The sequence below is a fragment of the Elephas maximus genome, chromosome 7 (genome assembly GCF_024166365.1).
Source record: "Elephas maximus indicus isolate mEleMax1 chromosome 7, mEleMax1 primary haplotype, whole genome shotgun sequence".
NCBI lineage: Eukaryota > Metazoa > Chordata > Mammalia > Proboscidea > Elephantidae > Elephas > Elephas maximus.
Genome location: NC_064825.1, coordinates 87,480,883 through 87,508,175, shown reverse-complemented (window position 1 = coordinate 87,508,175; position 27,293 = coordinate 87,480,883). Strand labels below are relative to the sequence as shown.

The 27,293-nt window shown below is 40.8% G+C and overlaps 1 protein-coding gene across 3 annotated transcripts in view; it reads left to right on the top strand.

The window, feature by feature from the left end:
* The window catches only part of LOC126079669 (uncharacterized), a 202,421-nt gene that overhangs the window by 83,189 nt on the left and 91,939 nt on the right, over positions 1 to 27,293 (top strand). For 2 of the 3 annotated variants that reach the window (XM_049890819.1, XM_049890818.1), the window contains exon 2: positions 15,904 to 16,149. In XM_049890819.1, coding sequence (XP_049746776.1) covers positions 15,932 to 16,149 — 218 coding nt within the window. In that variant the 5' untranslated portion in view covers positions 15,904 to 15,931. Of the gene's footprint in view, positions 1 to 4,102; positions 4,132 to 15,903; positions 16,150 to 27,293 lie in introns of those variants that run through there. The other variant, XM_049890817.1, reaches the window with a different exon arrangement.

The window sequence follows — 27,293 nt, the reverse complement described above, 5'->3', positions numbered from 1 at the left end:
CACCTGATACAAGTAGCTCACTCTTCATCAACATCTCTCTCCAACCCATTGTCCAGTCCCTTCCATGTCTGATGAGTTGTCTTCGGGAATGGTTCCTGTCCTGGGCCAACAGAAGGTTTGGGGACCATGACCGCCGGGATTCCTCTAGTCTCAGTCAGACCATGAAGTCTGGTCTTTTTATGAGAATTTGGGGTCTGCATCCCACTAATCTCCTGCTCCCTCAGGGGTTCTCTGTTGTGCTCCCTGTCAGGGCAGTCATCAGTTGTGGCCGGACACCATCTAGTTCTTCTGGTCTCAGGATGATGTAAGTCTCTGGTTCCTGTGGCCCTTTCTGTCTCTTGGGCTCATAGTTGTCGTGTGACCTTGGTGTTCTTCATTCTCCTTTGCTCCAGGTGGGTTGAGAGCAATTGATGCATCTTAGATGGCCGCTTGTTAGCATTTAAGACCCCAGATGCCACATTTCAAATAGGATACAGAATGTTTTCATAATAGTATTATTTTGCCAATTGACTTAGAAGTCCCCTTAAGCCGTAGTCCCCAAACCCCCGCCCTTGCTCTGCTGACCTTTGAAGCATTCAGTTTATCCCGGAAACTTCTTTGCTTTTGGTTCAGTCCATTTGAGCTGACCTTCTGTGTATTGAGTATTGTCCCTCCCTTCACCTAAAGTAGTTCTTATCTACTAACTAATCAGTAAAAAACCCTCTCCCACCCTCCCTCCCTCCCCCCCTCGTAACCACAAAAGTATGTGTTCTTCTCAGTTTATACTATTTCTCAAGATCTTATAATAGTGGTCTTATACAATATTTGTCCTTTTGCCTCTGACTAATTTTTTTTTAATTTCGCTCAGCATAATGCCTTCCAGGTTCCTCCATGTTATGAAATGTTTCACAGATTCGTCACTGTTGTTTATCAATGCGTAGTATTCCATTGTGTGACTATACCACAATTTATTTAACCATTCATCCGTTGATGGACACCTTGGTTGCTTCCAGCTTTTTGCTGTTGTAAACTGAGCAACTGTTTTTAGACAGCAGTTGACATCAGACATTTTGAGAACATATATCATGTGCTAGAGTTTGGCCTTTGTTTATTCAAACAGTATTGAACCTATGTGTAAAACACATGGCTGCGTCCCTTTTAATTTTTTTTTTTCAGTAGCTTTTTAATTCAACTATAAAGACAATTCAAGTGAGAAACTTCAGTATGTTGATTTTGTTCTCCGAGTCGTCATTGCACTGTAATTAGCTGAGATGCGTTTTAAATGCAGCAGCAGAACATCGTTCTTGTCTGTTTATGTCAGAAAAAAATGGCTAATGAGCACTTATCAAAAAGATGAACATTTTTTCATTAGATTAAGGAAAATTAAAACAGATTTATAATGTACTATTATGTTTCAGCTTGGAATAAATTGAGTAAAATAGCTAATATCTTCATAGCTTCCTGAGAATTTCTTTGCCTGGCAGGATCCACCCCCCCGCCCCTCCCCGCACCCCACACAGACTTGAGCAAAGTGCCCATTTGTGACAACATTCTTTGTGGAGTCTAGACACATTCCCAAAGGGTTTGGCATAGCCTTAATGTTATTTCTAAAATCTGAATATCTGTGAAGCAGGTGTCAAAGTTGATTTTCTCTGGATATGCCAGTGTGCTTTGTGACTCAATAATACAGATCTTTAAGTTTTTTTTTTTAATTATAAATGATTTCCCTCTACTTTCTTTTAATGGTCGGTCAAAATGCCCTAGTACTCAGCAGCACGCAGAGCCTTCTTTTATTTTGAGAGTTTTGTTATGGGTTCAAGTGGATGAACTTAAGCCTGCGTGTTACCAAAAAGGACAGCTGATGAAGGCTAATTCTTTCGGGGAAAAGTTTATGCTAAAGATGTAGAACTTAAAGAACTTTCTCATTTTCAATGTCATTTGGGTGACAGGTTATTCTCAGGTCATGGACTCTATGCCATTTGTTGCTGCTCTACTTTGTGAGGGTTAAAGTCCACGTTTATCCCAGTACCTGTGAAAACTGCATGGGGGCAGTGTCTCACCTCCTCCAGCTTCACAAGGGGGAAGGAGAATCAAGATCAACAGCCCAAGGTTGATTCCTATGGGAGTGGGGGTCAGACGTGCTTCCTCTCTCTGCCATCTTTACCAATTCTGACACCAACTGTCCCTCCCATGGCACTCACTGCTGGGTTCAGTAATTCCGTGCAATGGCCACACAGAGCTCACAGACCATACTCACAATTGTGGGGTTTATTAGGGAAGTAACAGTTACAGTTCAGGCTCAGGAACACTTAGGATACAGTTCTTCCATCAGAATAGCCTCTCCCCAGCTGTGCTCGCAGGCACACCTCTTCCTGGCCTTCAGTCTCTGCCCAAAGGCACTCAGCTTTCTCTCTCTGTGGGCCGGGAAGCCTACCACGCCGTCTTCTGTTGCCGGGTCTCTGCTGCTGGGTCTCCTGCTGGTCTCTCCTTCCTTGGTGGTGGGCTCCTCCTGTCTGCTCTGGAATTGGCCCTCTTTTAAGGCAAAACGGACCGATTCCCTTGGTGGGCCATAATAACCCTATCACAAAATCACCTGGTGGGAGATACAAGACCATGGCTAGAATGGCAACCCCAAAAGGGATTAATCTCACCACAACCTGCTTGAGGCTCTATGTTAATATATGCATATACACAAGGTGACTAATACAACAAGCTTTACGTCGATAAAGAAGAATCTTGACTTCCTGAGGTTTTCAGAGTTTACATTAGGGTGAGTGGACAAGAGATAAATTCCATGTATTAAAAAAAAGAAAAGCTATTCTAGACATCGGAAATTTAATTCCATGTAATGACAATTAACTTCTGTCCATATAGCACATTTTTGGGGAAAATATTTTTATTGGAGTGTAACACATATGTAAATATGAAAGTGTGATGAATTTTTACAAAGTAAACACACACGTCAACACTCCCCAAAAGAGGGTGTGGAATGTTACTGACACTACAGAAGCCTTCTTTATGCAACCCTTCCTGGTCATCATCTCCCACCCAGTGGTAACTACCATTTTGATTTCTATCATTATAGATTCCCTGTTGTCTTAGTCACCTAGTGCTGCCATAACAGAAATACCACAAGTGGATGGCTTTAACAAAGAGAAATTTATTTCCTCACAGTCCAAATTCAGGGTGCCAGCTCCAGGGGAAAGGTTTCTTTCTCTGTCGTCTCTGGAAGGTCCTTGTCCTCAATCTTACCATGCTCGAGGAGCTTGTCAGGCACAGGGACCCCGGGTCCAAAGGACGCGTTCTGCTCCTGGTGCTGCTCTTTTGGCGGTTTGAGTCCCCCAACTCTCTGCTCTCTTTAGTTTCATCTCTTGAGAGGTAAAAGGTGATGGAGGCCACACCCCAGGGAAACTCCTTTTACATTGGATCAGGGAGGTGACCTGAGTAAGGGTGGTGTTACAATCCCACTCTATTCCTCTCAACATAAAATTTAAATCACAAAATGCAGGACAACCACACAATACTGGGAATCATGGCCTAACCAAGTTGATACACACATTTTTTTGAGTGACATAATTCAATCCGTGATACCTGTTATTTTGTAACTTTATATAAATGGAATCACACAGCAGGTACTTCTTTGTATTTGGCTTCTTTCTTTCAGCACTATGTCTGTGAGACTTATTAATATGATTGTATGTTTCAGAAAGTCACTGTTTTTCATTACTGCATTGTATTCCATTATATAAATGTGCTGTTATCTGTTATAGTATTGAATGAATATTTATGTTGGCTCCAATTTGAGGTTATTATGGACAATGCTGGTATGAATATTCTTATATATGTCTTTTTGTGCACTTATTTCAGTGACATCTTTGTCATAAATTGGGTGGTCTTTGAGTTGAAATGGACTCGGTGGGAACAGGTTTGGTTTTTTTTTTTGTGTGTGTGTCTGGTTTCCCAGACCCTTTGTTCTGTTCCATTGATCTATTTGTTTATCCTGTGCCAATTGGTTTTATTTTGTCATTTAGGTGCCATTGAGTCAGTTCCAACTCATAGCGACCCTGTATACAACACAACAAAACATTGCCTCGTCCAATACCCGAATTTTAATTGCCCTACACTTTGTAATAAGTCTTGATATATGGAAATGTAAGTTCTCCCACTTTGTTCTTCATGTTTCTTTTGAGTATTCTAAGTCTTTTGCCTTTCCATTTATAATTTAGGATCAATTTATTAATTTTCATAGAAAACCATTGACTTTTTGATTGGGATTGCAATGAACCTATAGATGAATTTGGGGAGAACTGACATCATCACAATACTTAGTCTTCCAATTCATAAATATGGTATATTCTCCAGTTATGTGAGTCTTCCTTGATTTCTCTCAGCAATGTTTTGTAGTTTTCAATGTGCAGGTCTTGCGTATCTTTTGTTACATTGTATCCTAGGTATCTGGTGTTCTTTGATGCCATATATTCTTATGTAGTTTATGGTTTTTTGGTGCTAATGTAAGTTGTCTTGTTTTAAGATTTTATTTTCCAATTGTTTAGTGTTATAAGGCTGATTTTTGTATGGTATCTTTGTATCCAGTGGCTTTACTAAATTTGCTTTTTCATTCTTAATACTTTATTTGTAGATTCTTTTGAGTATTTTTATATACAATCATGTCATCTGCAAACAGTGACAGTTTTTTTTTTTTCGTTTTAAATTCTTATAGTTTTAATTTATTTTCCTTGGGTCACCAGTATGATGTTTAAAGAAATGATTGCAGATGTTTTTGTTTCATTCCCAATCTCAGGAAAAAAGCTTTCACCATTTTACCATTAATATGATATTTACTGTAGATTTTTAAAAAGATGTCTTCATTAAATTAAGGACATTCCATTCTATTCCCAGTTTAAGATATTTAAAAATCTTGGGTGGGTGTTGAATTTCATCAAACTTTTTTTTCCTACATCTATTTACTATTTAATTTTTCTTGTTTAGTCAGGTGTCAGTCGTGTTATTGATTTAAAAGTCAAGTGTCTTTTCTCATTTCTTTGCTTTGTACAAGATTTTCTTTGCTTTTGGTTTTCAGCAGTTTTACTATGTTTGGTTTTCTTTAATTCAGCCAGCTTGGGGTTCATAATAATTCTTGAATTTGTGGCTTCATGTCTTTCAGTTTTGGGAAATTTATCTTTTCAAATGTTGCTTTTTACTCATTACCTCTCTTCTTGCTGTCTAGAGCTTTAATTACACCAATTATATAAGATTTTTTTAAATGGTGTACTTATGCTTATATGTGTACTTAAGCATATATGTCTCTTATGCTTTGTTAGGTTAAATCCTTTTAGCTCTCTGTGCTTCAATCTGAATATTTTAATTAACCTATCTTCCAGTTGGAAACCCTGGTGGCAAACCTTAAATTGACCCGCAGGCACAGGTGTACACACACAGGCACATGTGTACACACACAGGCACGTGTACACACACAGGCACATGTGCAATTGCGTAGTTTCGTATTTCTTTCTGAACCATCTGATGTGATGTTACAGACAAGAGAATGAGCATTCAGATTTTGTAGTTCTTGCGTTTCTCTTTTTATGAACAAAGTTGTGTATCTTTTCATATGCTTAAAGGTCATTTTTAAATCTTTCTTTGCGAATTGTCTGTTTATGACTTTTGTTTATTTCTCTATTGGGTTCTTATTATCTCTCTCCTTTCAGTTTTAAAGAATTCTTTGTGTATTGGTAATGGATATTAGCTTTTAATCTGTGATGCATGATAATTGTTTTTATTTTAAAGTCTGAGTCTGACAACTCCAATACCTGTGGAACTATTTTTATTGCTTTTTTTTTTTTTTTTAGTTCTTTTGGGTTTTGGTCATTTATTCCTATTTCTGGCAGGCCTCGTAGCTTTTGGTTCTATGTCATACTTGAGTATAAAAATTTGTGGAGGCTTTGGATGATGGTATTTTCCTCCAGAGATGATTTAGTGTTTTTTCTGGCTGGAAGATAGTGTATAAGTAAATAACTTTGACCAAGGTGGGTCAATTTAAGGTTTGCTCCTACCCTTAGGGAATAGCTCTTCTGGAGTTGCTACTGAAAGTCTAGGTTTTTTTTTCCATTGTCCTTGGCAGCCCTGAAAGCTAATTGTTATGTCTCCAGCACTATGAGACTCTTACTTTCTCCTTAGATGTTTAGCCTCATAGCAGCTGCTTTGTGCTGGTTTCTCTTTGTCTTGTTCAGAGCATGTGCAGATTAAAACCAGCTGCCATCAAATCAGTTCTGACTCATGGTGACCCCATATGTGTCAGAGGAGAGCTGTGCTCCATAAGTTTTTCTTTTTCTTATTTTCTTTTTTTTAAATTGTGTTTTAGGGGAGAGTTTACAGCTCAAGTTAATTTCTCATACAAAAATTTATACACGTTTTGTGACATTAGTTGCAATCCCCACAATGTGACAGCACACTCCCCCTTTCAACCTCGGGTTCCCTGTGTCCATTCAGCCAGTTCTTGTCCTTACCTGCCTTCTCATCCTGCCTCCAGATGGGAGCCGCCGATTTGGCCTTGTATATTTGATTGAACTGAGAAGCGTACTCCTCACGTGTATTGTTTTTTCTGTTATAGTCTTATCTAGTCTTTGTCTGAAGAGTAGTCTTTGGGAATGGTTTTAGTTCAGGGTTAACAGAGTGTCTGGGGGCCGTAGTTCCTCCTGTGTCTGTGAGACCATTAAGTCCAGTCTTTTTATGTAAATTTCAGTTCCGCTTCACACTCCTCTCCTGCTCCGTCCGGGACTCTCTGTTGTGTTCCCTGTCAAGGTGGTCATTGGTGGTAGCTGGGCACCATCTAGTTCTTCTGCTCTCAGGCTGGTGGAGTGTCTGGTTCATGTGGTCCTTTAGTCTCTTGGGCTAATATTTTCCTTCTGTCTTTGATTTTCTTCATTCTCCTTTGCCCCAAGTGGAATGAGACCAATTGATGCATCTTAGATGGCTGCTCGAAAGCTTTTAAGACCCTAGATACCACTTACCAAAGTGGGATGCAGAACATTTTCTTAATAAACTTTGTTATGCTAGTTGACCTAGATGTTCGCCAAAACTATGGTCTCCAGGCCCCAGCCCCAGCTACTCTGTCCCTCAAAGTGTTTGGATGTATCCAGGAAACTTAGTTTTTGTTTTGGTCCAGTTGTGCTGATTTCCCCTGTATTGTGTGTGGTTTTTCCCTTCACTGAAGTTGGTCCTGTGTACTATCTATTTAGTGATTTCTTCTCCCTCTTCCTCCCCACATTCGTAACCATCAAATAATGCTTTTTTCTGTGTTTGAACCTTTTCTTGAGTTTATATAATAGTGGTCTCATACGATATTTGCCCTTTTGTGATGAATTTCACTCAGCATAATGCCCTCCAGATTCATCCATGTTGTAAGATGTTTTGCAGATTCATCATTGTTCTTTATCATTGCATAGTATTCCGTTGTGTGTATGTACTATAATTTATCCATTCGTCTGTTGATGGGCATCTAGATTGTTTCCATCTTTTTGCTATTGTGACAATGCTGCAGTGAACATGGGTGTGCATATGTCTATTAGTGTGATTGTTCTTATTTCTCTAGGATATATTCCTAGGAGTGGGATTGCTGGATCCTATGATATTTCTATTCCCAGCTTTTAAGGAAGCACCAAATCATTTTCCAAAGTGATTGTAACATTTTACATTCCCACCAGCAGTGCATAAGTGTTCCAGTCTCTTCACAACCTCTCCAATATTTATTATTTTGTGTGTTTTCAATTAGTGCCAGCCTTGTGATTTGCATTTCTCTAACGGCTAATGATCCTGAGCATTTCCTTAGGTGTGTGTTAGCTGCCTGAATGTCTTCTTTGGTGAAGTGTCTGTTCATATCTTTTGCCCATTTTTTAATTGGATTATTTGTTTTTTTGTTGTTAAGGGGTTGCAGTAACTTGTAGATTTTAAAGATTAGACCCTTACTGGATATGTCATAGCTAAAAAATTTTTCCTAGTCTGTGGCTGTCTTTTTACTCTTTTGGTGAAGTGTTTCAAAGAGCATAAGTGTTTGGTTTTTAGAAGTTCCTAGTTATTTAATTTCTTTTCTGGTGTTTGTGCATTGTTAGTTATGGTTTGTATACTATTTATGCCATGTATTAGGGCTCCTAGCATTGTCCCTATTTTTTCTTCCATGGTCTTTATCATTTTAGATTTTATGTCTGGGTCTTTGATCCATTTTGAGTTAGTTTTTGTGTATAGTGTGAGGTATGAGTCGTGTTTAATTTTTTTTTGCAAATGGATACCCAGTTATACCAGCACCATTTGTTAAAGAGACTCCCTTTTCCCCATTTAACAGACTTTGGGCCTGTGTCAAATATCAGCTGCTCATAGGTGGATGAATTTACGTTTTAAAATCAGGTATCTTGAAGCCTCCCACTTTGTTCTTCGTCTTTCAGTAATGCTTTACTTATCCGGGGCCTTTTCCCTTTCCATATGAAGTTGGTGTTTTGTTTCTCCATCTCATTAAAAAATATTGTCAGAATTTGGATTGGGATTGCATTGTATTTGTAGATTGCTCTGGGTAGAATTGACATTTTCACAATGTTGAGTCTCCCTATCCATGAGCAAGGCATGTTTTTCCACTTAGGTAGGTCTGTTTTTGTTTCTTACAGTAGTATTTGTAGTTTTCTTTGTATGGGTCTTTTACGCCTCTGGTTAGATTTATTCTTAAGCACTTTATCTTCTTGGGGGCTATTGTAAATGGTATTGACTTGGTGATTTCCTTTTTGAAGTTTTCTTTGTTGGTGTAGAGGAATCCAACTGGTTTTTATATGTTTATCTTGTATCCTGATACTTTGCTGAAATCTTCTGTTAGTTCCAGTAGTTTTCTTGTGGATTCTTTGCGGTTTTTTCTGTATAAGGTCATATCACCTGCGAATATGGATTTTTTTATTTCTTCCTTACCAATTTGGATGCCCTTTATTTCTTTTTCTTGCCTTATTTGCTCTTGCTAAGACCGCCAGCATAATGTTGAATAAGAGTGGTGATAAAAGGCATCCTTATCTGGTTCCCATTTTCAAGGGGAATGCTTTTAGACTCTCTCCATTTAGGATGATGTTGACTTTGTATAAATGCCATCTATTATGTGAAGGAATTCCCCTTCTATTGCTATATTGCTGAGCGTTTTTATCGTGAATGGTGTTGGACTTTGTCAAATGCCTTTTCTGCTTCCATTGATAAGATTGTGTGGTTCTTATCTTTTGTTTTATTTGTGTGATGGATTACACTGATTATTTTTCTAATGTTAAACCATCCCTGCATAATAATATAACCTGGTATGAATCCTACTTGGTGATGAAGAATTATTTTTTTGATATGCTGTTGAATTCTATTGGCTAGAATTTTATTGAGGATTTTTACGTCTATGTTCAAGAGGAATATTGGTCTGTAATTACTTTTTTTGTGATGTCTTTACCTGACTTTGGTATGAGGGTTATGGCTTCATAGAATGAGTTTGGGAGTATTCCTTCCTTTTCTATGCTCTGAAATACCTTTAGTAGTAGTGGTGTTAACTCTTTTCTGAAAGTTTGGTAGGGAGTTCTCCAGTGAAGCTGTCTAGAGTAGGACTTTTTTCTGTTGGGAGTTTTTTTTTTTTTTAATTACCTCTTCAATTTCTCCTTTTGTTACGGGTTTATTTAGTTTTTCTACCTTGGTTTGTGTTAGTTTAGGTAGGTAGTATGTTTCTAGAAATTTGTCCATTTCCTGTAGGTTTTCAAATTTGTTGGAGTATAATTTTTTGTAGTATTCTGTTATAATCCTTTTTAGTTCTGTTAGGTCTGTTGTGATATCGCCCATTGCATTTCTTATTTGGGTTATTTGCTTCCTCTCCTGTTTTTCTTTGTCAGTTTGGCCAGTGGTTTGTTGATTTTGTTGATCTTTTCAAAGAACTAACTTTTGATCTTTTTGACTCTTTCAATTGTTTTTGTATTCTCTATTTCATTTATTTCTGCTCTAATCTTTATTATTTCATTTCTTCTTGTGCCTGAGGGCTTCTTTAACTGCCTTTTTTCTGTTCGTTCCAGTTGTAGGATTAATATTTTAATTTTGGCCCTTTCTTCTTTTTGGGTGTGTGCATTTATTGCTATAAATTGATCTCTAAGCACTGCCTTTGCTGTGTCCCAAATGTTCTTGTAAGGTAGTTTTCATTCTCATTTGATTCTATGAATTTCTTTATTCCACCTTGATTTCTTCTATAACCTAGTAGTTTTTGAGCAAGGTGTTGTTCAGTTTCCATGTATTTGATTTTTTCCTTGTTGTTTCTGTTATTGATTTCTACTTTTATGGCATTATGGTCAGAAAAGATTTTGATATTTTGGATTCTGTTAAGGCTTGCTTTGTGGCCTAAAATGTGGTCTAGTCTGGAGAATGTTCCATGTGCTTTGGAAAAGAAAGTATACTCTGCTGGTCTTGGGTGGTGTGTTCTGTATATATCTATGAGGTCAAGTTGATTGATTGTGGCATTTAGATCTCACATATCTTTATTGAGTTTCTTTCTAGATGTTCTGTCCTTCACCAAAAGTGGTGTGTTGAATTCTCCTACTATTATTGTCAAGCTGTCTATTTCTCTTTTCAATGCTGTTAGAGTTTGTTTTATGTATTTTGGAGCCTGGTCATTCGGTGGGTATATATTTATTATGGTTTTTCCCTCTGGTATATTGACACTTTAATCCATATATAGTGTTCTTCCTTATCCTTTATGGTGGATTTTGCTTTCAAGTCTATTTTGTAAGAGATTAACACTGCCACTGCTGTTCTTTTTTGGCTTTTGTTTGCTTGATATATATTTTTCCATCCTTTGACTTTTAGTTTGTGTCTGAGTCTAAGGTGTGTCTCTTGTAGGCAGCATATAGATGGATCATTTTTTTTTTAATCCATTCTGCCACTCACTGTCTATTTACAGGTGCATTTAGTCCATTTACATTCAGTGTAATTATCGATAGGTATGAGTTTTTACTGCTGTCATTTTGATGTATTTTTTTTTTATGGTGTTGACAGTTTCTTTGTTCCACTTAATTTTCTGTGCTGAGTCATTTTTCTTTATTTATTTTCTTTTCATCTTTTTCATTTATTGATTTTGTGTTTGCTGAATCTTTATGTTTGTCTTCTTTTTTATTTTGATGGGTAGGTTTGTTAGCTCCCTTTGTGGTTTCCTTAAAATTTACTTCTGTTTTTCTAAGCTTAAACCAATCTTTTATTTCTTGATACTACCTTAACTTCCTGTCCATATGAAAGTTCCATGACGACACTGTTTATTCCCTCTTTTTTGTTTTGCTATTGTCATCATTTATGTATTGACGTCTCTGGTTCACTATTTTCAGTCTTTTAGCTTTGACTTGTTTTTGTGACTTCCCTAACTTGTTTGATAACTGGTTCCTTTGTCCTGTGTTCTAGTCTTGGACTGTTGTCTGATATTATTGGTTCTCTAACCAAAGGACTCCCTGTAATATTTTTCATAATTTTGGTTTGGTTTTTACAAATTTCCTTAATTTCTGTTTATCTGGAAATTACCACATTTTGCCGTTGAATTTGAGAGAGAGTTTTGCTGGATATATAATTCTTGGCTGGCAGTTTTTTCCTTTAAGGTTTTATTTATGTCATTCCATTGCCTTCTCACCTGCACGGTTTCTGTTGAGTACTCAGAGTTTAGTCTTACAGGTTCTCCTTTGTAGGTGACTTTTTGTTTATACCTAGCTGCTCTCAAGATTCTATCTTTGTCTTTGGCAAGTTTGATTATGATATGTCTTGGTGACTTTCTTTTGGGATCTACCCTGTGTGGGGTTTGTTGAGCTTCTTGGATAGATATCTTCTTGTCTTTCATGATATCAGGGAAATTTTCTGTCAGCAAATCGTCAACAGTTTTCTCTGTATTTTCTGTTATTTCCCCCCTGTTCTGGTACGCTGTTCATGCTTAGGTTATTCTTCTTGACCTTGTCCCACATAATTCTTAGGGTTTCTTCATTTTTTTAATTCTTTTTTTCTGATTTTTTTCTTCAAATAAATTGGTGTCAAGAGATTTATCTTCAGTCTCACTAATTCTGACTTCTTTTGCCTCAGTGCTGCTCCTATGAACTTCTATTGAGTTGTCTAATTCTGAAATTTTATTGTTAATCTTTTGAATTTCTATTTGCTGTCTTTGTGTGGTTTCTAGCAGCCTGTTAAATTTGTTGTTTTGTTCTTGTATTGCTTTCTTGAATTCCTCTATTGCTTTGTCTGTGTGTTCCTTGGCTTGGTCTGAGTTTTGCCAGATTTCCTTCCTGATCTCTTGGAAGAGCTCTGTATATTTGTCTTTCGAATTCTACCTTGGGTAATTCCCTTAGTTTATCTTCCTCCGGAAGGTGTCCTGGTTCTTTACTTTTGTTGCTTGCTGGAGCCATCTTGACCTGCTTCTTTATGTGTTTTGAAATTGACCATCGTCTCTGAGGCATCGATAGGTTATTTATTTATTTATTGTATGTTTGTTTACTGTGTCCTAACTTTTTGTTTTGATATGCCCAAATAGCCTGGGCATGTGAGCTACTTTGGTTATTGATGGCTTTAAAGCTATCATGTCCTGTCTCCAGGGGGTTAGAGCAGCTACTAGGTGTGCGAACACAGGAGTCTGTTCGCTTTTCTTGTGCCGATTCAGCTCAGGTGTCCAGATCGTTGATTACCAAGTTTGTGGTACAGACTCTCACCTATAGTCCCAGACGGGCAGGAGTGTGTAGAGGTATTCGGAGCAGGCATGGGTATCTGGTTGCGATAGGGGGCTATGTGCAGAGCAAGGCAGGGTGCTGATGGCTGCCCACAGGTGTCTGGGTGAAGGGCATGTCCCTGCCCCCTAGAACGCATAGTGGGTAGGGTATTGCATTTGGTTTTGGGGCAGCTGGTGCTGTTGGCCGGAGGGACTGGGAGGCACCACTTATTCTCAGACTCTTGTCATGGGTGGTTAGATGGAGTGGGTGGGACTGCCAACCCTCAGGCCCCCGATGTGGGTGATTGAGGTCCCTGCTTAAGGGGCAGGGTGGTGTCAAATGTGATGAATCTGCAGCTCCACCTTGGCTGGTGCAGTTGAAAATGGGCTGCAGGTGTATGTCCTGCTGTTTCATGCTAATGAGGGCATGTGGTGTTGAATCGGCCCACACAGGTCTAGGCAGGGTTGAAGGGTGGGGTAAGTCTGTGGACCCCTTATGCCAGTGGCTGGATGAAAGGGCATGGCCTCCTGACCTGCCCTGAGTTCCTGGCTCAGGGAGCATAGTGTTTTTTTAAAGCTGTGGGACTGATGTGGGTGCAAATAGCCCTGTGTTCCAAGCTAGGGGGTGTGGCTGTTGTTGAATACCGTTGGACCGGTGTCAGAGCAGAGTGGTATAAGGGGTGGGTGAAGCGAAGGAAGCACTTCTCCACTGTGAAACTCTGTGGGGGAGGGGTTATTTTGCTTCTGTGTGGTAGGTTAGATGCTTGCACTTGACTTTCACAGGCCAGCAGTGCTTCCACTCTGCTCTGGAGACTCGCTGCTACCCAGCCTCACCTGATGTGGTGAGACACATCCTGAGTGCTACTGCTCACCTCAACCTGCGTGCGCCAGCTGACCCAGCTAGCAGGGTGCCGGCAACCATGTGACTAGCACTTCTTTGCTGCTTTTGAACTGTCTTTCCTTCCTCTGCCACTCAGTCTGACTCTTCGGCTTTGTTTTTGATGATCAGGGCTCCTAGATTGTCATGTATAATCAATTCACTTGTTTTTTTGAGTCTTTGTTTGAAGAGGGATGACAGGAAGCACCTGACTATTCTGCCATCTTGGACCCACCCCCTCCATGAAGTTTTTAATGGCTGATTTTTCAGAAATAGATTGCTAGGCCTTTCTCCCAAGGTGTCTGTGGGTGGAAGTGAACCTCCAACATTTTGGTTAGCAGCTGAGCACATTAACCATTTGCACCACTCTGTGTGCAGCTTATTGATGTTAGCTGCTGTCAAGTTGGCCCCCAACACATGGTGACCTCATGAACAATGGAAGAAAACGCTGCCTGATTAAGCACCATCTCCATGATCATCTGCAGATCAGACCATTGCAATCATTAGGTTTTCACTGGCTGATTTTTGGAAGTAGCGCACTAAGCCTTTCTTCTTAGTCGTTCTTAGTCTGGACACTCCACTGAAACCTGTTCAGCATCCTAGCAACATGGAAGCCTCCACTGACAGGTAGTGTCTGCACATGAGGTGCATTGGCCGAGAATCAAACCCTGATCTCCCACACTGAGAGTGGAAATTCTACCACTGTACCATCGCTGCACATTATGTGCAGCTTAGGAGTCAGCGAATGCCTTTAGGGGAAGTTGCACTATCAGATTTCACTTCTCTGCTGTTCACTCTTTTCTAGGATGTTGGCCTTCCAATTTTCCCTCTTTCTTTTAGCACAGCAAGATTACCACAAGCTCTAGGTTACTGCTAGCTCTTTAGCCTTTATCCCCCACATGATGAATTGGCAGGTATCCTGATGAGAAGAAGCAGCAGAGGCAAATGCAGGGCTCACCTCAGTGTGCTACCCTCTTCCCCATGGTGAAACCCTGTAAACTCCTGCTGCCTTCACTGTTTTCTTGTACCTTCAAACATTTTATCAAGATTTGGTGGTTGTTCTCAAACAGAGGGATTCTTCAGATACTAGTAATTCCATCATAGCCAGTAGCAGCAGTCATCTTTCCACTTAGCACATTTCATTTAATTTGTATGGAAATGAGAGAACACAGTCAAATTGACAAAGCATTTAAAAATTGACAGGGAAATTGGCGTGCTGCTATACTGCTGATGAGGATATAAATTGGTACCACCTTTCTAGAGGGCATTAATGTATATCAAAAGCCTTAAGAATTCATTTGCCCCTTGATCCAGCAATTATGTTTTGAGGAATTTATCCTAAGGAAATCATTGTGGATGTGTGTCAAGATTTATGTACAAAGATTGGAATCAAGATCGGAACAAAATTAGAATTAAAATCCTAAATATGCAACAAAAGAGAATTTGACAAAGTGTGTGCTTCAGTACAATGAATTAGAGTGGAATTCAACATTACAAATGATGTAAAAGAATATTTAAACATATTCATCATCTGTTGTTAAATCCAAGAGATTTCAAAGTAGCATGTGCAGTATGATTCTATTTAAAATGTGTATAAACCAAACCAAACTCATTGCTATCAAGTTGATTCTGACTCATAGTGACCGTACAGGATACAGTAGAACTGCCCTGTAAGGTTTCCAAGGAGCAATTGGTGAATTTGCACTGCTGACCTTTTGGTTAGCAGCCAAGCTCTTAACCACTGCACCACCAGGGCTCTGTATAGATATATAAATATAGGACTGGAACAATACATATGGAAGTGTTAATAGCTAGTATTGTTGGGTTGTTGGATGTTTTTCCTTTTGTTTATGCATATTTTAAAAACTTTTTATGGGGCATTACTATTGTAAGAAAAATTAATACCTTTTTTAAAAGATTTATAGCTGGCAGGCCCAATTGATGTTTTCTGGCAAACATTTTATTTTATATTGGTGGCCCGACCTTTATATTTATGCCCTTTGGTGTGTTCCAGATTTTGTTAGAAACAATACCTGTCTTGAAAATACTTTGTGGAACAAAAGACCTCCATACAAACATACTTTAAATGCCCAGTAGTCAAATTCTAATGGAGGCTTTGCTTGTTTCTGGCACTGTGTCCCAAAGCCTTTTTAATAAGGAAGTCATCTAAAAAAGTAAATAGGTTCATGATGAGAACCTGGATTATAAGATGAGATTATTTCTCAGAAAATTTAATGCAATTAAATTTAATGCACGTCAAAATTTAATGTAGTTGCTTTTGTAAAACTAAAATCAAGATTTCTGAAATTGTTCTCTGTTGTGTTTTTTCTCGAAGCCACTCTCCAAGGCAGCGATCATCAACTATGACCTCTTGGGTTTTGAGGCTGCTTCCTAGGAATGTCCATTCCTTGCCTACATCATCATGGAACCGTAGAGTTGAGGATCGTCATCGGCACCATGAGGCTTATGGGTACTTCTTGCCCATCCAGACGAGGTGGCAGGACAATGACCAGTACGGCCATGTGAACAATGTCGTGTACTACAGCTACTTCGACACTATTATCAACCACTACCTGATCAGGTAGGCCTGGCTTCTGCGGCGTCATACCCTTACTTTGTCCTTCTGGCATGTCCTTGCTTGGGAGTTCCTGCAGGGCATCCTGTGAAGAGATTTCTACCTCTGTTTTTTTTTTTTTTTTTTTGAGCAATCTGAAAGCCAGACTATTCCAGAGGGCAGGAGGACTGACACGTGAGCTAGGGAGTGTTGCCATGTGTCCACTGCAGTCTCAGGTGTTTGTGTTATCTTGGTCCTTTGTACTAAATTGGCAGCAGATGTGCAGGCTTTGAATCTCAAATGCGCACCTTCACAACAAACCACATAATGTCCAGACTCTGGGCAACTTGAGCAGACAGTAACATCAGCCCTCTAGGCCTTTTAAGAGAAAAGCAGCCGTTTCCTCCCCAGAGGGCACATGGCGCGGAGAGGAGAGAGAGTAAAGAAATAAAAATATTTATTGTATCTGCTGAATGCTGTGATGACATGATTGCCATCTGATAGGTGTGTCTGCAAGATTGTTTAGCAGATCTTTGATTAGGATAATCCTCTTTATGAAAGATTGAGTCGTATAGAGACCGGTTGCCATTGAGTTGACTCTAACTCATGAGAACCCCGTGTTGTATAGAGATTCGCTAAATCCCCATTCCATCTTGGATTAGTAGTGCAGCTTGATCAAATTATTTAACCTATTGAGTCTCCTGTAAACATAACTCAAATTTATTCAGAGCTTTCACTCTGTCTAGCACTGTGAATTATTTTATACATTCTTCAGACACCTCAGAGAGAATAGCAGAGGTTGTTGGTGCAGTGCCCAAACCATCTCATCTATATCCTTTCTGGGCACACTGGCCGGACCACCTACCAACACCAACATTTCTCTGCCTCAGGACTTTCTCTGGCAACAGAGTCCCTTTAGCAGGCAGGTCAGAAGTGCTGAGGAATTAATGTCCCCTAGGAGCAGCTTTCAACTGCTGATTCATGGGAGTTGGTGTATAAACATCCCAGCGTCTTCATCTATTGGGTGAGATAACTCTGAGGTGCATATTTACAGTAGATTCCAGACTTCTCCAGTAGGATTAAGCTCCAGTTACCCAGCATGGTAAGACAAAACATATAACACAGAATTCACCATTTTAAGCATTTTGAGTATAGAGTTCAGTGGATTTTAGTATATTCTCCATTTTGTGCAACCATGGCCTATTCTGTCCTGAAAAAAATGTGGTAGTCCCCCAAACCACTGCAATTACATTTGGAAGAGTCAGTGTCATTAAGTTACACTGCTTCAATTATTTTAAGGAAATTTTTTTCTCAGCCAATAAACCAAATATTAAACCCATGCCCATGAAGTCAATCCTGACTCATGGAGACCCCATGTGTTACAGAGTGGAAGTGGACCATAGGGTTTTCTCGGCTGTAATCTGTACAGAAGCAGATCACAAGGACTTTCTTTCACGGAGTAGCTGGGTAGGTTCAAACCTCCAACCTCTGGGTTAGCAGCTGATCAAAAACCACTTGTACCAACCAAGTTCCTAATAAACTGAAAACCAAACTATTGCCGTGGAGTCCATTCAGACTCATAGAGACCCTATAGGACAGAGTAGAACTGCCCCATAGGGTTTCTAAGGAGCAGCTGGTGGATTTGAACTGCCGACCTTTCTGTTTAGCAGCCATAGCTCTTAACCACTGTGCCACCAGGGCGCTAGTTTCCTAATTAAAAAAAAAAAAACAAACCCGACGCCATCAAATTGATTCCAACGCAGAGCAACCCTAGAGGGCAGAGTAGAACTACCCCATAGAGTTTCCAAGGAGCACCTGGTGGGTTCAAACTGCCAACCTTTTGGTTAGCAGCTATAGCTCTTAACCACTAAGCCACCAGGGTTTTCACGGTTCCTAATCCCAGAAACAAAAAAAACCCCAGTAGCCTATCTTAAATACTGAGACTAACCTAAAAATAATTTCTTAAATTTAAACATGGATCAATAACACTAGTCAGAGTATAAACAACTAGTAAGAGTACAAACAACTAGTCAGAGTACAAACAACAAAAACCAAACCCGTGTGGTTTGATTTTTGATTCCGACTCATTTTTTTTTTTTTGACCCATTATAGAACATTTTCATCACTCCCAAAAGAAACCCTGTGCCTGATAGCAGTCACTCTTAATTCCACTATATGGATATACCACAGTTGATAGATGTTTGCATTGTTTCCATTTTTTGCTATTGTGAATAATGCTGCTATGAACATTTGTGTACACGGTTTTGAGTGAATGTATGTTTTCACTTCTTTTAGACATGTACTTAGAATGGAATGCTGGGTCATACAGCAAATCGAAATTTTTGAGGAACTGCCAAACTGTTTTTCACAGTGACTGTGTCGTTTTACATTCCCACCAGCAATATATGAGAGTTCCACTTTTTCCACATCCTCGCCAACACTTGTTATTATCTGTATTTTTTTATTATAGCCATCCTAGTATGTGTAACCCATTGCTGCTGCGTTGATTCTGACATATTTTGACCCTATAGGACAGAGCAGAGCTGCCCCATAGGGTTTCCAAGGAATGACTGGTGGATTCGAACTGCTGACCTTTTGGTTAGGAGCCGTAGCTTTGGTGGTGCAGAGCTCGGCTGTTAGCCAAAAGGTCGGCAGTTTGAATCCACCAGCCATCCCTTGGAAACCCTATGTGGCAGTTCTACTCTGTCCTATAGAGTAGCTATGAATTTGACTCAATGGCAGTAGGTTAGCGTGTGTGAAGTGGTATCTCATTGTAGTTTTGATTTGCGTATACCTGATGACTAATGGTGTAGAGAAAACCCTGGTGGTATAGTGGTTAAGAGCTATGGCTGCTAACCGGAAGGTTGGCAGTTCGAATCCACCAGGTGCTCCTTGGAAACCCTGTGAGGCAGTTCTACTCTGTCCTAAAGTGTCGATATGAGTCGGAATGATGTAGAACATCTTTTCATGTGCTTATTGGCTTTTTGCGTTCTTCTGTGGAAGAGTGTCTGTTTAGAGCCTTTGCCCCCTTTTAATTGGGTTATTTGCCTTTTTATAGTTGAGTTGTTGGAGTTAAGTATCCTGAATACTAGACCCTTATCACATATATGATTTGAAAGCATTTCCTCTTATTCTCTTGGTTGCCTTTTCACTTTTTTGCTCATGTCTTTGATGCACAAAACTTTTTAATTTTAATGACTTTTTCTTTTAAATAGCGAACTCTTTATTGGTTGCTTTTCCTTCCTGTCCCTTCCTCACTTCCCCAGGAGAGCTTAAGCTACAAAAGTACCTTGTAGTTCTCACTCATATGGCAGATTTACTGTGTTAGGGGATTTGAATTTATTCTTTTTTCAAAAGCTATGTATATAACAACTTTCACTTTGAGAGCACCTGGCTGTCTCTTGTGTGCCATGTGGTCCTGAATCTTCACACTAATTTTACTTTGTGTGTACCTGTCAGTAAATCCTCTAGAAGTAGCTTTCACTTGCTTACTTATGAATACTAAACTGTCTTTTTCAGCACTCCTTTTAGCTTTTAGGAGAGTGTGTGCTTTATACTTTGAAAACCACAGCAGGAGGTAAAAACACTATTTGAGACTGTTTGTAATTCACATCATTTGTCACATAGGGAAACTTGACAGTGAATTTTCAACTTGCTCCAGGTCTACCCACCCTTTCTCAGAAAGAATCAGCCTTCTAACTCCCTTTTGGTTGACGCTGAAGACTCACTTAAAAGTTGAGACCTAGTGGCGTTTGGGTTTTGTGGCTTATGAATGCCCCCATTTGTGAAAGGGGCTTCTGGAAAGATGATGTGTGGATGGATGATGACGGTTGAGTCCTTTATCCAGTGGGGATTGTGTCTCTGCGGTCTCAGTTTGTTATAAACTGTTACTCAAAGTTTACTTCTGCCTGTTTTAGATGTGGGTGTAGGGGGTTAATGGCATGTGAGGAAGAATCCCTGCCAGAATAAAGGGTCCCCTGTCCCATGTAGAAGTCCCAGATATTACACATCAACTCCCAAGTTGTGAAAATACCCTGACTGTTGTGGCCAGGAACTTTTTAATTATGATTTTGTAAAGAAAATAGATGGACCTTTATACTTTTTTTTAGAAAAAGAGATCTAAAGAGAGTTTAATAGATTACTCACTGACTGTCAGAGCAGACATGGCACCATATAAAGGTGTGAGAGGCACGGGGAAGACCAGCTGAGGAGAGGCAACCTTATTTTGATATTGCTTGGCAGCATTAGCCAAGGGTGTGGGGAAGAGCAACTGTCAGCGCCTCGGCAGTGCCTCAGCCCAGCTTGCACACTAGCTTCCTTTTCATCTGCCTTTCTAAGACTGGCCAGCACTGTACATGTGCCAGACACCCATGGGAAAGACAAGGAGCAACATTCTCGCCTAGAACATTCTTTCTTTGAGGGGTGTTTTCTCCAGGAGAGGGGGCCAGGGAGCTGTGGAGGGCATGGTGGGGAAGGGTGAGGAAGGCAGTGGAACAGGCTGCAGCCTGCCCAAAGTTCCCATCACTTTGACACATGTAAGGGGTTAAGTCATTCTCGAACAGTTTATCGCTCATCAATTGTAATTAAATATGTTTATATTAAATTATGTTCTGTAATTAATGTAAAATCCTTTAGCCTATGCTGTTATTAGAACCAGATGCTGAAGTACCAACAATATTTCAACATGACTGTGCTGCCTCGCCAGCTGTCTAACTATAATTACTTTAATCTCAGCTTGTTATCTAATTATCACCTTTGTAAAGGGAAAAGTACTCTCTAATGCTTACTGATTGTTTCAGATGATGACGAAGAGCGCCGAACAGCTGTCAGAGATCTTGGGCCCTGCTTATCGCTATGAGGGAACTTATCCTGAAGCGCCTATTCAGGGCCAAAAGGATGAGAAAGATGGCCGGGCGGAAACTGGGGACTGGCCAGAGAGGGGAGACAGTTGGTGTGGTGGTTAAGGGCGTGGCCCCCGGGGATAAACTGTCATGTGATGCCAGCCTCCTCCAGCAATGTCTGGGGGGCAAGCTACTTAATCTGTTTAAGATTCAGTTGTCTCTTCTGTAACATGGATTTAGTAATAAATCAGATAATGCATGCAAAGCACTCAGTACAATGTTAGCTGTTCTTACTTTTTAAAAAATCGCTGTTGGTTTTCTCCATGTCCATCTTTGCCCTGATAGCCAAATCTGAAACAACTGAAAGGGGTATCTAAATGCCAATGACTTGGCATTATCAATTTGTTTTCCAGATTATGTTTAAGTTCTGTCCTTTTGGAACTGAAATTTATCTTATTCAAAAATGGTTCACCAAACCAATAATGAATGGTTCACCAACTCAATGGTATAAGTAGTGTCAAGGAAATTCTGTAGCTCCTACCTTTTAGGAGTACCCTCTAGTACTTTATGTATATATCTGCTTTATCAGCAGTTGATGTGGTCACTACAGTTTGTTCCTGAACGGCATTAAAGCGTCTTCCCTTAGGATGTTTATTAAGCTTTTAGTATCCTCTCATACTTAACCTCTCAGGACTATACTTCTGTCAGAGGGGAGTGGACATTGGCCCTCGCTGCCATGCAGAAGGCTAGACCACTTGGAGAAATATCTACAAGTGGGAGAGAACTGAGCCAACAAGAGAAAGTTAGACCCATGGGAGAGGGCTCAATTATGGGGATATGGTCAGACCACTAGCAAGGTCTGCGACAGCAGAAAAAAACTCCCATCTTCAGTAACTAAGTAGTCAGAATCTAGTTTCCTTTGAGGACTGGAAGTAGGGAACCTCTTTTTAAATGTATGCATTTTACTCAGGTAATAGAAAGAGAGAAGGAAATGGAAGGAGACAACGAAAGAGATAGGAAAGCATGGATTAAAAAATATAACATGACTTTGCACAGAGATAGGAGAGGAGAGAAGAGGCAGGAAAATATAGTGGTGAGGAGTGTGGACAAGTGTGAGAGGTCTTACAGTTCACACTCAATCCCGTTATAGCTGTGTGACCTCAGTGTTTAGGTTTTCAGTCAACCTCTTTAAAATATTGTATAGCCCCCCTTTGGTAGTCATAGTGGTTATGTGCTACGGCTGCTAACCAAAGGGTCGGCAGTTTGAATCCGCCAGGTGCTCCTTGGAAACTCTATGGGGCAGTTCTACTCTGTCCTATAGGGTCGCTATGAGTCGGAATTGACGGCAGTGGGTTTGGTTTTGGTTTTGGTAGTCATGATAATTAAGTGTAACAGTATTCACCAAGTACGTGGCAAGTACTCAATAAACTACAGATTTTGTTGTTAGGGAGAACCAAAGCTAGGGAAGTGTGCCATGGCAGGACAGTGAGGATGGTGCTGAGGAGTCACTGAAAGTCCTGGAAGTACCTTTTCTAACAACTGCAGACATATGGACTGTGTTAATTGGGGTCCAGTGAGGAAATCAGGCACCTCTCTAGGTCTTTTAAACAGAGGGAATTTAATACAGGGATTTGGCAAAACATGTGTCAGAAGGACTTAAGGAGCAGTAAGGGGACAATGATATAATTCAGAGATTAGTGACTGAAGATAATATTCTTACTTTTAGAGCTAGGGGAACAAAAGAGAGGAAATGATGTTACCAGAGCCCAAGACTATGGAGCACAGGAGCCTGGGCTGGTGCTCGAACCCTGCTGGAATGGCCTTGCCAAGCCAGTGCTGGATGTGAGGAGAGGGTGCTAAGTGCTGGTGCTGGGAGAGAGGAAGAAGCTCCAAGCTGCAGGTTCAGTTGCTGCCATAAGAAACCAGAGCCCATAGCAGACACTGCTGCTAGAGGAATGCTGACAGAAACTGCCTTCTAAACTTCACCAGTGCCTCCCATTGGTAGAACCAAACAAGAGGCCAACTAGCGAGGGAGTTTGTAGGTCCCTGGGTAGCACAAATGGTTTGCTTTCAGCCAGTTAACTAAAGGTTAGCAATTCAAACCTGCTTGGAAAGTCCTGGCAATCTGCTTCCATAAAGATTACAGCCAAGAAAATCCTATGTAGCAGTTCTCTAATCTGTCACACATGAGGTCATCATGAGTTGGAATTGACTTGATTGCAAAGAGGTTTTCAGTTTTAATGCCCCTAAAATAATAGCAGGAGCCCTAGTGGTGCAGTGGTTAAGTGCTTGGCTGCTAACCGAAAGGTCAGCAGTTTGAACCTACCAGTTGCTCTGCAGCAGAAAGATGTGGCAGTTTGCTTTCATAAAAGATCTCAGCCTTGGAAACCCTATGAGGCAGCCCTATAGGGTTGGCTTGAGTTGGAATCCACTTGACAGCGACAGGTAATGGAAAATAAGAGCAGAGCCCTGGTGGTGCAAATGGTTAAGTTGCTTGGCTGTTAACTGGAAAATTGGCAGTTCACACCCACCTAGTGGCTCCATGGAAGGGAGACCTGGCAATTTACTTCTGTAAAGATTACAGCCAAGAAGCTCTATGGGGAAGTTCAGCTCTGTCACATGGGATCACTATGAGTTGGAATTGACTCGGCAGCGCCTAACAACAACAAAGTAATAGCAGAGCATAGAAGGATGGGAACTGGAGCTGAGAGCCAACAGGCATATGACCAGCGTGTGAAGCAAGGCTTCTTACATGATGTCCCTTTCCCCGAAGGCATCTCTGCATAATATCCCTGGTGGGTGCTTTTCAAACTCTGGAAGAAGTGGCATGAGGCACTTAAGGCCCCTCCTGGATCTGTACATCAGGCCTCAGTCTCCCATGATTGTTCTTGCCACATGTTATTGGACTTCTCATGCCGGGAATCAGCAAAGTAGGTTTGCTGGGGAGACATTGTCAGAAAACCCAGTGCTGTCTGATCTAAATGGTGATGGCTCAGCTGTGGCTGGTTTAGCAGCAGTGGCAGCAGGAGGCTGGAGCTGGCAGATCCCAAGGCATATCATCTGGATGAAGGCAAAGCAGTGAGTCTTTAATGTCAGTGACGTCCAGGTGCAAAGAGGGTTGCTTTATGAGCAGAGACACCCATCATTCATCAGAAGAGCATAAACTTCAGGTAAACTCCCTTCAGTAGAAAGTACACACCAGGCTCTGGGGTTATGCATAGTTACAGCATCTTTGGCTACCGAAGAACATATCCTAAAACAAGAGAAATAATCCAGCAATAGAGACCTTAAAAAAAACTCTCCCTCCCACTTGTCCTTATCACCCGTTGTTTATCATCTATCGCCTTATCACCCATCATTTCCCTCTTCTTTCCTCTTCTGTACTAGTGATATTGTTCCTTGGAAGCAGCATGCCAGTTCCCACCTCTGTGCCTTTGACTGAGCTGTCGCATCTACCTAGGATGATCTTGCTTTGGTTCTTCAACGGTCTGACTCTCCCTAGCTTTTTCTCACCATCCCAACCAACCACCACCCCTTGAATAGGATATGTGCCCATTCTCTGTATTCACATAGGACCCTGAGTTTTCTACATCAGGGGTCCATGGACATTTTCAATAAATGGCCAAATATTTTAGACTTTGTGGCACATAGGTCTCTGTTATGACAACTCAGCTCTGCTGTTGTAGTAGGAAAACACCTGCAGACAATATAGAAATGCATGAGCATGGCTGTATTCCAATAAAACTTTATTTACAAAAACAGGGAGTGGACTGCATTTTGTTCATGGACTGTACTTTTCCAACCCTGTTCTATAGCCAGGATTGTGTGTCCTTTGGACTCAGGGTCCCTGTGCTGAGAAGCTTCTTGACCAGGGGAAGATTGATGACAAGGACCTTCCCCCAGAGCTGGCAGAGAAAGCCTTCCCCTGGAGTTGGCACCGTGAATTTGGATTTCTAGGCCTCCTAGACTGTGAGAGAATAAGTTTCTCTTTTGTTAAAGCCATCAACTTGTGGTATTTCTTTATAGCAGCACTAGGTAACTAAAACACCACGTTAAGACACCAATATAAGTACTTCAACATGAATTGACTCACCTACTCCTTATACAGTTATTAACTGCAAATTACACGTGGGGAAACTGAAGCACAGAGAAGTTAAGTAACTTGTCCAAAGTGATATAGCCACCTTCTTCTTAAGCTTAAACTCCACACACTCTTCTTAACTTTATATTTTACCTCAAACTTCATGTGCAAAGCTGTATCTTCCTCTCCAAATCACCTCATCATGCCAGTTTCCAAATGCTAACCGTGACCCACCATTCTCCTAGTCATCTTTGACTCTTTCCCTATAGCTAATGAGTAACCAATTTGAGTTACTTTTTTTTTTCCTGAAAATGGATATTCTGTTGCTCCTTCATCTCCATTCCCATTCCCAACATCTACTCCAGGCTATCATCCCTTCCTACCTGGACTTTTGAAACAGTTCTCTAGCTTGCCTTTCAGCTTCTAATCTCCCTACCTTCATTCCATCCTGCCCTTGCTACAACCTTAACTACTTATGCTGTGAGAGCTGAGCTCTTGTCAGCCTGGTCTCCTTCCTGTATATCAATGAATCTGGACTAATACCAGGAATTCCTTGGTGGTGTAAATGGTTAAACACTTGGCTACTAACTGAAAGGCTGGTGGTTCATAAGCCACCCAGAGATGCCTCAGAAGAAAGGCCTGGTGATCTGCTTCTGAAAAATCAGCCACTGAAAACTCTGTGGAGTGCAGGTCTATTCTGAAACACATGGAGTCTTCATAAATTGGAATTGAGTCAATGGCAACTGAGTGGTTAGACTAATTCTGTGATCAGAGCATTTGCTTATGCTGTTTCCCACACCCAGCGCCCAGAATGCTTTTCATTCACTTTCCACTTATATTTCATGGTCCAGAGCTCAGATTCTCCCTGGGTCCTTCCCCTAGTGCATAAGACCTATTCTATTCCCTTATTCCCCTTTCTCTGTGCTGTCATACTTTCATAGCTTATATCACTCCTCTGGCTACTTACAAATTGTTATGCATTGTTACTGAATTTTTCCTCTTATAATGACGTGTCATCCTAATCTGAACTCCTCAAGCTAGGAGCTATAGTATCTTAGTCTCAGTTTTCCCTAAAAGCAGAGCTAAAATGAGATCTTACATGCAGGTATTTTATTTTGAAAATTGATCCTAAGAATCAAGAGTGGGGACCCAGGAGGACTGAACTAGAGGGAGGAAAGCCAACCCAAGATTACTGAGCTGATCATCAGGGTGGGTAACATGCTACATTACACTGGGGATCCCTGAGGAGCCAGTGGGCTTCAGAACTCTGTCCACAGAAGTAGGGAACACTTATTTACTGCCTCCATCTCCCATTGGAAACCCTGGTGGCGTAAAGGTTAAGTGCTACAGCTGCTATCCAAAAGGTCAGCAGTTCAAATCCGCCAGGTGCTCCCTGGAAACTCTATGGGGCAGTTCTACTCTGTCCTATAGGGTTGCTATGAGTCAGAATTGACTCGACGGCAGTGGGTGGATCTCCCATTGGTCAAGGCTTGCCCCATGGGGGTGTGTGTGTGTGTGTGTGTGTGAGTGTCTGAGAATTGTTGAGCAGATTGTTGCAAGCCTTCTGTGAGGCTGGGGCAAAGACTCCCCAGGGCAGAAAGTGAGAGATTCTCCACGTTGCCAAGGAAAGGCGTTGTCAAGTTGCACCTGAATGTGGCTGGATGCTGCAGCAATGACTGGAGTAAAAAGGTGGGCTGTGAGTGATTTAAATAAATGTAAACCTTTCCAGTCAGTGCCATGTGGTATGGTTCTGTTGCTAGGGCACATTTGTCCTCCACAGAAAGACTAACCTCTATCACTTGTGTTTGTTAAATAATGCAAACTGCTGTAATGAATTATCCCCAAATCTCAGGGGCTTAACAAAATAAAAGTTCATTTCTTATTTAAATCACTACACTTACTTAAATCTGTAAGGCTGCCTAGAAGAGGTGTCTACCCATTGCCTTGGAGTGGATTCCGACTCGTAGCGAACCTATAGGGCAGAGCAGAACTGCTCCATGGAGCTTCCAAGGAGCGACTGGTGGATTTGTGGTGCTGACCTTTTGGTTTAGCAGCCATAGAACTTAACCACCACGCCACTAGGTTTCCGGAAGAGGTATCTAGTACGTATAATGTATATTTTTTGTTGCCTAGCACAACAACAAGTACAGTATGTTGCGCAACAAGGACAATATGTTGCATATACTGAGAAGCAGTGGTTAAGAAGGCAGCCTTTAGTGCCAGACTGCCCAGGTCTTAGTCGTGGCTCT